The sequence below is a fragment of the Bombus huntii genome, chromosome 1 (assembly GCF_024542735.1).
Source record: "Bombus huntii isolate Logan2020A chromosome 1, iyBomHunt1.1, whole genome shotgun sequence".
Classification (NCBI taxonomy): domain Eukaryota; kingdom Metazoa; phylum Arthropoda; class Insecta; order Hymenoptera; family Apidae; genus Bombus; species Bombus huntii.
Window position 1 is genome coordinate 20,722,493 of NC_066238.1, and position 14,291 is coordinate 20,736,783.

At 29.4% G+C, this 14,291-nt stretch overlaps 3 protein-coding genes across 7 annotated transcripts; 2 read left to right on the top strand and 1 right to left on the bottom strand.

Moving 5' to 3' along the window:
- The first annotated feature begins 58 nt into the window (after positions 1–58).
- On the top strand, positions 59–2,139 carry LOC126876425 (putative inositol monophosphatase 3). The gene is made up of 5 exons (XM_050639308.1): positions 59–597; positions 755–1,003; positions 1,093–1,253; positions 1,315–1,432; positions 1,516–2,139. Exons 1-5 carry the CDS (start codon positions 339–341, stop codon positions 1,755–1,757), a joined length of 1,029 nt encoding a protein of 342 aa, XP_050495265.1. The 5' UTR covers positions 59–338; the 3' UTR covers positions 1,758–2,139.
- A 1,474-nt stretch (positions 2,140–3,613) lies between these two features.
- Positions 3,614–5,222, bottom strand: LOC126876209 (cell growth-regulating nucleolar protein). The gene is made up of 3 exons (XM_050639101.1): positions 4,940–5,222; positions 4,503–4,867; positions 3,614–4,422 (listed from the first exon to the last, which is right to left on the bottom strand). Exons 1-3 carry the CDS (start codon positions 5,062–5,064, stop codon positions 3,818–3,820), a joined length of 1,095 nt encoding a protein of 364 aa, XP_050495058.1. The 5' UTR covers positions 5,065–5,222; the 3' UTR covers positions 3,614–3,817.
- Positions 5,223–5,391: 169 nt separating this feature from the next.
- LOC126872727 (tectonin beta-propeller repeat-containing protein) lies at positions 5,392–14,266 on the top strand. Of its 5 annotated transcripts, none has more exons than XM_050632978.1 (25): positions 5,392–5,595; positions 6,246–6,504; positions 6,596–6,778; positions 7,094–7,246; positions 7,332–7,424; positions 7,554–7,734; positions 7,810–8,033; positions 8,132–8,335; positions 8,424–8,602; positions 8,684–8,816; positions 8,904–9,130; positions 9,218–9,349; positions 9,424–9,580; positions 9,654–9,816; positions 9,885–9,988; positions 10,067–10,206; positions 10,286–10,634; positions 10,707–10,857; positions 10,941–11,137; positions 11,218–11,427; positions 11,513–11,614; positions 11,691–11,826; positions 11,895–12,086; positions 12,665–12,822; positions 12,905–14,266. In XM_050632978.1, exons 2-25 carry the CDS (start codon positions 6,280–6,282, stop codon positions 12,953–12,955), a joined length of 4,044 nt encoding a protein of 1,347 aa, XP_050488935.1. In that variant the 5' UTR covers positions 5,392–5,595; positions 6,246–6,279; the 3' UTR covers positions 12,956–14,266. The 5 variants fall into 5 exon arrangements, with proteins under 5 accessions (XP_050488935.1, XP_050489000.1, XP_050488847.1 ...); XM_050633043.1 differs by lacking the exons at positions 5,392–5,595; positions 12,905–14,266 and adding exons at positions 5,604–6,134; positions 12,325–12,470 and having other exon boundaries at positions 12,665–12,813; XM_050632890.1 differs by lacking the exon at positions 5,392–5,595 and adding an exon at positions 5,605–6,134.
- The last annotated feature ends 25 nt before the right edge of the window (positions 14,267–14,291 follow it).

Below are 14,291 nucleotides of genomic sequence, written 5' to 3' on the forward strand. Positions count from 1 at the left end.
AAATTATATTATGCTAGTAGGTTTGATTAAATTTACAATACATTTAACTAACCTAATATAACCTTACTAATATATGAAGTCACCATGCAGTGCATTTTAAAAAAATTAAAAAGAAAATAAATATTTACAAAATATATGATAAAATATTAAAATTAAAGGAAGCACGTATGTCTTTCAAGTTTCATATTAATCATCCACATAAACATAAAGATCTAATGTTACTGGGAATTTGAAATAAAATAAAAATGGCCGCGTATGGGACAATTACAATGTCTCACTGTATTAAATAAATCGAAGTCACGCGTGTACGTTAATTTAATAGGAGGGAGAAATATATTATGCATATCAGAATGAGTATTCGAACGAGGAAAACTATTATCTGTGGGATCATTGTATTATTAAGTCTGTTATACTTGTATACGAATCGGACTTTGTATACAAATGAACAAAAGTATACAAATGTACAGAACAAGAACATTTCTTTAAAATTACTTCTTGTTGCCGCTATAAGAGCAGCAGAAATTGGTGGTTATGAAGTGATAGCAGTTCATAACCAAGCTAAATTTGAAATACAAAGTAAAGGGAAAACGAAAGAGGGTAATTAAGTAATCTGTATTATTTATGTTGCATTTATATGTATAAATGATGTAGAACATTATTAGATACAGATATATTACAAAGTTCATGTTATAGAATAAAAAATATGATACATAACAACATACATAATCGCATAAGTAATTTTTAATTTTGATAGGTATAAATGATCCAGTAACAGAAGCAGACTATAGATCGCATTGTGCAATGTATCATTCTTTGCGTGAAGCATTTCCAAGTATAACAGTAATATCAGAGGAAACATCAAAGGATTGTGATAAAGTTACTGTGTCAAATATAAAAGATAATATTAATACTTTAAATGAGTATGATATTAAGGATGAAATTATAAATACGAATGACATTACAGTATGGATTGACCCTCTTGATGCAACAAAAGAATTTACAGGTTCCAATAAAAATTATATGTTTTTATATATTATATAACCAATTAGTTATTATTCTTCTATTAATATGTTATTATTATATGTAATTTAGAGAATTTGCTGCAATATGTTACAACCATGGTTTGTGTTGCTATTAAAGGAAAACCTGTAATAGGTGTTATATTTAAACCGTTTGTAACAAAACAAAATTCTAATTTGTTTTGGTCATGGACTAATCACGCAATTTCAAAAAATTTACAAGTACTGCTTAAGGTAACATACACAAAAAATATCAATAACACATCCTACAAATTCTTTCTTTTTAATAAACCAGTTAGAAGATGAGAGAACACCAATATTGATTGTATCACAATCACATGCAGGCCAAATTCACAATGTTACCAAGATTGCATTTGGTAAAGATGTAAAAATTATTTCTGCAGCAGGTGCAGGTAATTGTACTGATTTTATTGTTTAGATTAATCTCTGCTCTATTGTTATGAATCAGTAAATTTATTATATTATCTATGATTAGGTTACAAATTTCTAGAGGTTGTAAGTGGAAATGTAACTGCATATGTTCACATGACTGCAATAAAAAAGTGGGACATTTGTGCTGGAACTGCAATTCTTACTGCACTTGGTGGAACAGTTACTCAATTGTTTGATCAACAGTTAATAAGCTTTGGTCCAAATGATTCCAAAGTACTTACATGGGGCCTTTTGGCTACCATGAGTAATCATGCTTGGTATTTAGATAAATTTTCAAATATTTAACATAAATATTAAATCTCCGAATTTTATTACCAACTTTCAAGTCATACTTCCTGTTAAAGACTCTTTTCTAAAGATCACAAATATGCTAAAGATTGGATACCAGAGTTCAATTTATCCTAAGCAAATATTTTGTTTAAAACATTTATTTAAAAGTTCCATATTTAATATTCTTTTGGAATACTTCCAAGTGAGCATGTTCTATACAATAATTTTACATTGTAAAAAATTAATATTGTACTATTTATTGTTGTCACAATATTTTATATATTTTATAGTTGTTCATTGATAGACTAATTTTAGATAAATTCTGTGATACTTTCAACAAGTTTTATCTGTTCATTTTATTTAAAAAAAAAGAAACAATAAATGTTTTTCTACGATACATCTTGTATAACAATATTTTGTTACTGTTAAGACGAATAAGATACAATGAACTTTAAGAACAAATGAACACACTAAAAAGAAATGAAAATGTATATAAACTAAAAGCAGAAGATTTTGATCTGATCTTCCCAATTTTTCCCAATCCTACAGTAATTCTGCATATGCTCTTCACAATATTTCAATTAAAGAGCATTCGCAGAATCATTGCTGTACAATTGTGAAAAATTGGGACTACAGTGTCCGAAATCGAACCCGAGTCCTTGGCATTTGTGCCGATTACGTTAAGGTATGTGTCGAGTTTCTTCTGATAGTTGTTCCCGAGAGTATTCTTAAATTGTGTATCCATATAAGAGCAAATTCGCAAATTTTTATTCTCAGATAGACGATAAGAAACTTGCCGAGAACTTATTATCCGATAGAACTCACAGAACCTTGTTCACTGAAAATTGATCTGTGCCTACACTTTACAATTTCTTACAGTCTCTTTTAAGCTACGAATGAAGTGAGACTGTGATTATGGATATATAAAAATTTAGGTCTTTGATTATTGTCTACAATATTCCTGAAAAAAGGAAAGAATAACGTAGAAAGAAAAGTTGTTAGATCAAGCCATAGATTCACTATAGACTGTAAACAGATACAATGAAGTATATTCATCACTTACAGGGAATATTAGATTAAAAGTGCTCAGCAGTTTCGTAATTTTGTATGAATGAATGTAGTTCAATGTAATTAGATTAATTGGTTTTACTTACAATAACCATCAATGCATATGTAGCATTTACTGCATGAGCTGGAATTAAAAATTTCAAAAGTCCAAAATAAGGCTAATTTGATATTCTTATTTCATCAGTTCCGCTGCTGCTCTTATTGTATTTTTTCTTTTTTTAAAGTTCTTATGACATTTGTAATTTGAATGTTGAAATCATATTTACATATTTAAATTTTAGAACTTTATGGTACTTGATTTCTTAAATTATTAATTTAACTAAAACTTAAGCATTTAAACTTTGCCCTAATTAATTTTTCATGATTTCTGTACTCGAGAAGACAAATGCAATTAAATCGAACGTTTAATCCTTCAATTATTGTATTTGAGATAACATGCTTCTAACCGACGCTCGCAAGAGCTACTTTCAGAATATCAAACTGTTTAGAATTATGAAGATAGTTCTCCGGTAATCATAGTACTATGTATCCATTTTGAGAGCAAGCTAGAATGTTATTGTTCCCGGACAATCACTTTCAAACACAATATTTTATTCTCCAATGAACACGTAAGTATCTTCACTCACTACGTCGCTGGCGTTCACTACTATTCATTTTCCACGACCCTAGTGTTGAATATGTAGGAGCTCCAATTACACATTATTGTCATAACACGAATTTTTAATAAAATTCACAGTAAAAGAATTAAAAGCTAGCTTAGAATTTGAAAGAAAGAAGGATAAAGAATCGAACACAGTTAAAAATAAATTGCAAACATTGATTCATAAAATGGACAAAAATCATAACAGTATTTCTTTATAGTCTTTGTTTTATGTGAAAGTAATTAATTTTTTCATTGCAATAATGTTATATGTTAATGTTATAAATTACTGTATGTTAATGTTATAAGTTAAGATGATATTGTACTTCCTTTGAAAAAAAGTGTACGAGTACACACATCAATCAATTTAAGCTAAAGTTACTTTCTCATCAGAAATGGTTATTTCTGATATCTTTTTCAATTTTTTATTGAATTTATTAGATGCTTTTTCTTCCAATATATTATTTGAACATGAGTTCATATACCGTGAAAGTACCTTTTTCTGTAATTTTTTTAAGGAAATTTCTCCTTTACTCTTTACTATATCTAAGATGGTATCTCTCCAGTTAAAGGTTGATTTTTCTACAGTATCATCACATTGATTGATTGATGTTTCAGAAAGTAAAGCATCTTCACTTTTTTTTGCAGGAACATCCGTAACAATATCTTCATTTTTCTTCTTAGAAACTGGTTCTTCTGTAGCCTCTACAGTATGTTTACTTTTTTTCTTGACAATAGGTTCATCCGTTTGCTGTACTATTTCGGATATTGTTCTCTTCTTTGATTTCCTTTTTTTAACATTATTAACAATATCAGTGTCAGCATTTCCCATGCCATTCACTTTATTTTTATTCAAATGATCTTCAGTTTGATTTTCTCTGTCTAAATTTTCATTATTCTGATTTTCAACTATATTATTTTCTTGATGTGTATTTGCATCTTCTTCATTATTTACTTTTTCGTTTGTTTTACCTATTTATATATTAAACATAATGTTTCAGAAATTTATAATTATAGTTAAATATGCATTAAAGTAATTATTGTGAACTTACCATTTTCCTGCTGTTTTTCATTTTGTGTATTAGTACTTTGTGTACTATTCTTGAAAGCTGTTTCCATTTTATTCCACACAGAATTAACTACTGATTGATTTGCTCTATTACCCACTGCACTTTTTATGAAATTTAAAAATTTATTTTTTTTACGTGGAATGTTTTCATATTTGGACAAGATATTTAAAAAGTTTCGTTCTGCCGTTGATAAGTTTGTTTCACTATCTAATAGACTATTTACTACATTAATCCATGCTTGTTGCTTTCTTTCACCCTTATTTGCACCAGCTTTTGGAACATAATCCTTGCCTCCATATCTTTCAGCTTCGCTTTTACATTTCGTATGGACTACATATTCCTCACCTCTTGAAACAATCAAAGGTACATTTTAATAAATTAAAAATAATGGAGAAAATATCAATTTTATTAATACTTACCGAAAATCTTTGAAACAATCGACACATGTTAAAAAGGGTGCGGAACGACATTGAAATTCATAATGCTTCGCAACTTTTGGCTTTTGTAGCGTTTCACCACAATTGTTGCAAGTAAAAACAACCATTTTCTACAATACTTTTACTTCAAATAAACAACGATTTTACAAAATATAAATACGGACGAATATACAAAACGTTTGATAACCTACAGATCATGTACATTTGCAGTATTTTAAACTAAATGCACCACTCTCGAATTAGTTGCACGTTGCACGTGCAATTGGATGCTTCATTAGATGGCGTTTACAATGGATCTTGAATTCCAGAACCAGAACATGCATAAATTTTCATAGAAACCAATAAATTAGTTTGTTGTATAGGAGGGATGGTGTAAAATATTTAATAAATCGTATTTATCGGTCTTATAAAATTAAAATAATTATTTTACAGATTTAAATGTTTTATTATATGTGTTCATATTCATATTTTACTTATTTTTGAAATATAAAAATATTGTAGGTTAAAAAATATTAAACAATAGGGATTTAAATATTATAGATATTACTTAATTTTATATATGTTTAATAAATGCTAAGATGTATTGGTTGAATAATTAATAAGACGATCTTTCTCGTCTAAAGAAAGGATCATAAGAGGTGAGTTTGAGAAGCAGTGTTACCAGTTACCACGCATGTAATCAAGAAATTCAGTAGAAATAAAATAACATAATGCCGATTATAATATTTATATTATGCATAAATATTATATGATGTACAAGAAGCTTCTGTTATATAAGAAATATGATAGAAATTGCGCCTATTAATATTTCAAGTTTTAAATAGATATCACCTTTATGTGATAAATATATCGACATCTTTATTCATACTTGTAATCAGTAAATGACAGTTGGCTGTGTGTAATTCTGAAAAATGTTCTTTATTTTTAGATTGACAATTTATTAATTTAAATTTTCACGTAAAAGTAGCGTGCAATTTAACGTAAAACATTTTATGTATATGAGATATAATGTTAATGATGTAAAATGTAAAATATAAATAATTTATTATAACCAAGATTAATTTTTCGCGATTATTGTTTTATCTTATGACATTTATGTAAAGAAAGTTATATCTGTTGTTTAATATTGCCTGCAGTGCAGGGAGGATAATTCATATTTATTTTTAAATACATAAAGGTATTATCCATGTATCTTTAAATTCATTATTAATTTACACAGTAACACAGCATCTAATAATATTGACGGGAGTATAATTCCACTGGTATCAATATAAATATTACTTTATAGGAGAATTAAAGTGTTTTACTATTAAAATATTGAAATGCCAAGCTCATACTTATATGCTATAAATAATGAAGGACGTGTGTTCGGATTATCAACATCTGGGACTATGTGGAGAGAATTCATGTACTTGGGCCTGGAGTTTAAACAATTATCAGCAGTACCACATTTTATGTGGGCTATAGGTGGCGATCGTCAAGTTTATGTACACGTGCATGGCTTAGATGTACCTATAAGAATCAAAGAAGAAATATATGAAAATGAAGTATGTTTAAAATGTCATTGAAAAAATGGTGGTTACAATTATGCTTACATGTAATTTTTATTCAGATTTTAATAAAATACAATATTTACAGCGTTGGCTTCCTTTAGAAGGATTTAGTGGGAGATTATTACCTACAGATAGGTATAATTTTTCTAATCAAGATGGTACAGTTGACCGTAGCAGAGATAAAGTAAGATTACCATCCATGGCTTGGCAATGGGAAGGTGATTGGCAAATAGAAACTACATTAGATGGCCAACCGTTAGATCATGATGTAAATATGATAAAATTTCTTTAAATAATAGAGATTAGATTATTTGTTTGTAATTTATTTTATTTGCTTTGTTGATTTAATTTTTTTTATTAATAATAATGATTATATTCATTTTATGAATTGTGATTTAAAACATTTTAATTTGTATATTAACAATCTAGGTGTAGTTATCAATAAGTTAATAATGGAATAATTCATTTTTAATTGCTTCTGTTGTCATATTTCTTGTGACTTTCTGTTTATATGTAGATTTGTTGTCAGTTGTCAACATCGAAACAAAGTGTTATGATCACAGAGAATCTGATATTTTGGTAGGGATGGACATATGCAGTTGATTTTCCAGCTACATTCACAACGAAAAAGCAATGGAAATCTTGTGTCAGGAGAAGGAAATGGGTTAGATATAGGAGATATAGTGCTATGAATTCATGGTGTGCTATTGCACCTCTTCATAAAGATGCAACTAAGGTGGGGTTTCTAAATCTTTACATCATAATAATATTGAAGAATTTTTATAAAGATTTATGAAATGCACAATACCATATATTTTTAGGAACCATTTATTGACATATCTGTGGGTGGAAATCAAATACCTGGAGGTAATCCTGGATGCCTTGTAGTCTGGGCAGTAACTGCTCATGGGAGGGTATAATATTTAAAAGAATTTTTTGAAATATTTTAGTGATGTATTAAATAATTTATAACAATAAATTCTGTACTTTTGGTTACCGCAATTATTATAATGTTATTACGAATTTAACAATGATTTGCATAGGTAATGTTTCGTGTTGGAACTAGTACAACTTGTCCTGAAGGTCAAAGGTGGAGTACTATAAAATTAGTAAATGGATATGAGGTGTGTCAAATCAGTGTTGGAATTACTGGTCTTGTATGGGCTGTATTAATGATTGGCAAAGCAATCGTGCGCACAGGTGTTACTAGAGAAAATCCCATGGGTATGTATAACTTATACTATCATAATAATATTTGATACAGTCTTTCATACTGATGAATATAATGTTATTTTGTAGGAGAAGATTGGGTAGAAGTTGATCCTCCACAAAAAGATTTAAAATTAATGCAAGTTAGTGTAGGTACAGATGCAGTGTGGGCTGTAACTCAAGATGGAAATGTATGGTTTAGAAAAGGCATTAAAGGTGAAATGAGTGGAGTATGTGAACAAATGGGTGCTGGCACTGGATGGGTGGAAATGTTAAGTAAAATGTCACTAGTATCAGTTGCTCCGAATGATCAGGTAAATTAATTCATTGATCAGGTAAATTAATTCACTGAAAAGAATAAATATTTATCTTTAATAAGTTGTGTGTATATGCATATTTAACATTTCTGAAGGTTTGGGCTATTGGTCATGAGGATAGATGTTTATATTATCGTTCTGGCATTACACAATCGGAATTAACGGGTAAAAAATGGAGATTAATAAATGCACCTCTTCAGCTCAGTCGAGCAAGTAGCAATGCTAGTTTATCATCGAGTAATAGACATAGTATGTGTGGTACTCCTCAACAACAGAGGCATCAAAGTTGGGGATCATTGGTATTTATTTTGCATAAATTTTAGATACTACAAATAATCAAGTATATTGTTTATTAAATAATTACATAATATTACATAATATTTACAGAATCGACCACATAGTACTAGCGAAGGTACTATGTTGATTAGAGAATGGGAAGAACAATCTCGTTCTGCACCAACACCAACATCCTTAAAATTATGGCAACGTACGAACGATGGTACTACTAATAAAAATCCACAGCAAACTTCTTTCCAGGATATATATCTAAATGAAGGCAAGAAAAGGTAAACTTCTAATTATTTCATACATATTTTAGTTGTAATATTATAGTGATGTTATTTTTTTCTTAATTGATAAAATTGTAGATCGGCGAATTCATTAGATATGGATGATTTAACCGAAGCTAGCGTTGCAAATATAACTATATCGAATGAGTCGTTAACTAAAACTGGAGAATCTATAGTAGTTTCTGGAAAAGGGATGGGGAATGTTGTCAAGGTTAATAGATAATTGAATTTTTTCATGCATTTTTTCACTTACAGTCATCTCTTCCTAAAATTAAAGTTTGAAACTAAAATAATGTAGATCAATCCAGCTGCATGGAGCCCTGTTCATTCAGTTGGCTCCATGGTAGGTGCTGAAGCTCATCCAGAAACAGATGGAAGTATTTTCGATCCTGACTTGACTAGTGATTCCGGTGTTTATGGAGAAGATGAGAGCTCTGGGGCAATGTATTGGGCTGAATGTGATACCTCTTGGTATAAAGTAGAAGCTGGAGCATGTTTTGTTGACACATCCAATCCTCCGAAATGGTAATATTGATACTGTAAATTAGCGTAAATTATAAAATTGTTTTATAATAAAACATAGTTACTTACATATTTGACTTAAATTTGTAGGATTGCAGATACAAATGGTACAGGTCACGGCGATATAGCCGAGACATGGAGAATATATATTTTAGAGGAGTTAAAAAAAAGATTACAAAAAGTACAATACGATCCATCAATATACGAGAAAGTAGTTGAGAAGTAAGGCTTTGATAACTATATGAAATTGAAATTAATGTATTGAAGATCTCCTTGTTTATAATGATATATTACAGATCATCTTGGATAAAGAATGGTGATGCAAAATGCAAAGTTAAGGGAAGTACTTCATATGAAGATTGCATTATTGAATTAGAATGGATAAGTAGTGACAATGGTTCTTTAGATTCTGGAATTGTAACTATTTTAAATTCGGATGGAGCGACAACAATTGTAAGCTAAATGAGAAATGTAAAATAATCTTTTTACTAATATTTTAATGAGACTTTAACTAGTGTTTTTTCAGATGCAATTTCCTGTGTCTGAGATTATGTGTGTAATATGCTGTAGTGAACCAGGTAATCCACGGATAGCGATTCATACTCCTCGTATGCCTCGTTCTAAAGTTCTTAGATTACAGTTTTCTAGTGACACTGAGATGGAAGACTGGCTAGCGCACTTAACCTCAGGTATGTAAGTATGTTATGTTTAATGAATATAAAAATAGATAATATAAGATATTTTTTATATTTTTTAGTTTCTTGTAAAATGAATAATGTTTATGGGAAACCTGGTTCTAATTCAATATGGGCTACAACTGCGTTAGGAGATGTGTATGTATATGACCCTGCTGCCTTAGAAGTAAGTTAACATGTTTTATCTGAAGTATGTCATGCAACAAATTTTTACATTAGTATTTTACATATGAATTATTTGTAGGAAAATCAACTTTCTAATGATGGTTATGTACAAGAATTGGATGCTGGAAAAGGCTTACCTTTTGAATGTGTTTTGCAAAACGGTTTTGGATATGGCAGTTCTCTAAAAATTACAGCTTGTATTCATGATGATGCTGACAGGTAAAACATAATAATTTACAATCGTATTTATTAACATTTTTGTATATTTCAAAATATTTGACATTTTTTCAATTTCTAGGCTATCAATTAATTTTGTTTGTTATTCAACGATATCACTGAAACAAAAGTCTGTAATGGATAGCCATGATGTAGCATTACATTTTAATCCAAGACTAAAGGAAAACATAATTGTACGAAATACATATCAAAATGGACAATGGGGTGACGAAGAGAGAAACGGAGGTAGTCCGTTAAAACCTGGTTCTGATTTCACCTTAGAAATTGTTTGTGAACCACGAGGATACAAAATTTATATCGATGATACGGAATTTACTTGTTATAGCCACAGAATATTACCACAGAGCATTACTCATTTACGAATCAAGGGATTGATGACATTGTGTAGCATATTTTATAAATCTATATCTGTACGTAATAACCTCGATATTAATATTAGTACTAACTTTCTGTAACTTGATTGTAATGAAAATTTTATGTAGGTAATAATTGATCCAACTACTATGTTTTGGAGGCAAATGGGTGGACATTTAAAAAAGGTTGAAACTTGTTCTGTTGGTGTAACATGGGGAATAGGATATGGTAGTACTGCATGGGTATATACTGGTGGTTGGGGTGGTTTGTTCCTGAAAGGTAATATTTTCTAAAATAAAAAGAAAATTATATTGTTAAAAGGCATAGAGGTATGGTTTAATTTTATACATTATTTTATGCAGGATTAGATAGTAATACGGGAATAAATAGCATGGTAGATACTCACAATTATTATGTTTATGAAAATCAGCGTTGGAATCCGGTAACTGGATACACATCTCATGGTCTTCCAACTGATCGTTACATGTGGAGTGATGCATCTGGACGACATAAACGTACCCGAGAACATACTAAACTATTATCGATGCACTGGCATTGGGCAAGGATATACATATTTTTTATCATATTCAAGCAACAAAGTTCAAACGTTTTGTGTTAAAATATTTTACTTCATCATAGGTGTCAGATTGGATAGTAGATTTTCATACTCCTGGAGGTGTCGATAGAGACGGATGGCAGTATGCTAGAGATTTTCCTGCTCAATATCATGGTAAAAAACAGTTTACTGATTACGTTAGACGAAGACGATGGTTTCGAAGGTGTCAATTAACAACTAGTGGACCCTGGCAAGAATTAGGGAACACAAAATTACTTGATGTTTCTTTATACGTAAGGAATATTAAAAACGCGCATTGCTTTTTTTATAAAACATAAAGCTAAAACAGTAACTTTTTATTCACATTTTTATTCGTAGGCACCTGGGAAACCTGGTTCTGATGCTCCTGTTTATATATGGGCCATTGCTTCTAATGGCGAAGCTTTGTTTAGAAGAGGTGTTTCGGAATCTTGCCCTATGGTATGTTTACAAATTATTTATAACATCAACGCCATAAATATTTACTTTAATAAAATTATTTAATATTTATTTATAGGGAGTTTCATGGGAACATATACCAAGTGATCAAGCTTTAGTAGGTATTTCATGTGGTCCATGCGGGCAAGTATGGGCTGTTGGAAAGAATGGTTCTTCTTACTGGAGATTAGGTATTACTCCTGCAAAACCAACAGGTATATAATAGTATGAATATATCTTTGTTATTATTGAAATCTTTCCTAATTATTATTTGATTGTTCAGGAATACAATGGCAGAATGTTGAACCACCATCAGGTGCTCATTTGAAACAAATTTCTGTTGGGAAAGACGTGGTGTGGGCTTTAGATATGGCGGGTAAATTATCTGTACGCCATGGTGTGCAAGTGAACGTTTTCCCAGAAGGAACGCACTGGCAAACGCTTCCTGTGATGCCGAACGATCCCATACACATAGGTATTTGTTAAATTTGTGTAACGAATGGACACTAATAGACAGCATTCCCCAAACCTATAGATTCCAAGAGTGATTTTTGTAACTTCTTTAAACGTTTGGTTAGCTTAATTTTTAGAAAAAATTTGCATTGGCACTAATGTGTAGTTAGATAAAGATTGGAACTAACGAATAATAACGAATAATGTTTTATCAGAGCGTATGTAATGATTTCATTAGAAACCTATCTGATCTTTTCTAGAAAAGAGAGAAAAATATATGGTGTTATCCCTAAAGGCTGCATATTTTGGAAAAATCTTCGTATTAACCCTGCTATTAGTAAACACTGGAAATATACACAAAACATCCATTTATTTAAATGCACTCTCTGCTATAGGTATACTTTAGGTATATAGTTGTAACTTATTTCGTATTGTGTTATAACAAATTTAGACGAATTTCTGTAGTACATTAAAATTTACTACGAATTTATTATGAAGTTATGAACTGTTTTTAATTATTTCATGATTACAAAAATCATAGTGTTCATCCTGCTTATTTTATTACATGTTCAGTATGTAATGTGCTCTTATATTGTCCAGATATGGCTGTTGCAAATGCGAAACAAGGCTTTCGACAAGTTGCCATTGCAAGAGAACAGGGTCAAGTTTGGGCAGTTTCAGGAGCTGGTATACTTTGTCGTAGAATAGGTATTACAGATGAAAATCCTGCTGGGACTGGTTGGGCAACCGGGATAGGGGTAAGTTTAATAAATTATATAGTTTTATTATGTAGCTAAATTGTCATTGAATCAAATTACATAGTTACATTTATTATGACAGGCAAATTGGCAACATATAAGTATAGGAGGACTTGTAAATAAAACAAAGTGAACGCCTGACTTTTAGATGGATAATGATCCTTTTAGTCACATACACAAAATATTGGAAATATTATAGAGAAATATAATATTCTACTGTTTGGTTTTCATATATTTTTCATGAATAAGAAAAGTCAATGCATGTGCAATGATATGTATGTTTTACACGTATATATAGGCTTAGCTTTTGCAATTGATTCAATTTTATAACACAAGTTGGACTCTATGACGTATTTAATAAATAATAGAGATGTTATCTTATTTAAAACGTACAAAAATTAATACTGATTGAATGTATAATTAATTACGTTGTTCTTAAAATGAAGTAGCTTACTTGTTTTCTATTATTTTCATTTAACAAGGAAAATAGATATAAATATATGCAAAGAAAATAATACTATCAATAAGATTATTTATAGAATACGTCACTAAACTATTTGAATAAAATCTATTCGTATAATTTTATTATAAAATTTTATATTGAAACAATCTACGAAACATTCCAAATATACGCGTTTAAATAACTAGCAAATAATTCATATTGAATAGAAAGTGCAAGAAGCATTAATTTTATTTTTCAATAATTACATAATATCGTTAGAACTCTAAAGTATACAAGATGTCTTGCCTAGGTATAAATTATTTTTATTATTATGGAGTAATAAAAACAAAATGGTAATGTGAGGCTGTTAATGAAAATATTTAATGAATCAAGATTATAGTAAAACAAATAATGCTTTGTATTTTTTTATTTTGTAATCTTTTACTTATCATATGCTTTTTTTATTTATAAAAACGGCATGTTTAAAAAGATCGCTAAAAATTCGTGTATATAAATGTTTAAATAGGTGGATCATAAAGTAAAGCATCGGTTTGTATTTAAAAAATGTCTCACTTCTTTTTAGAAAACAATACATTAAATGTTCCTGTATAAATAAAGTTCATGTAGTGCCTCTAATACTATAATTTTACGTTTGAGTATTTATGTGTAAAGACTTAATTTAAAGTATCGGGAAAAGTTTTGAAATTACTACAGGTAAATATTATACATTTTTATAGACTCCCTCTCTTGTATGAATTTGTAATATTGGAATATTTGTAATATACCATTAGTAGTAAGTTAATTATAAATCTGTTTTTATTATAAATGTTGAAGCTTATTCTGTTCGAATTATAATATTAAGCTTTGCCATGTTAACCATTGAACTTGTATCATGCCATACTTGTCTATACTGATATATAGAGCTTATTGATGAACATGTATTATAATTTCAGATATTTAATTAAATTATATTATTAATAAATTTGATTTTCCTTAAAATGATATATTTCTCTAATAAATACGCAAT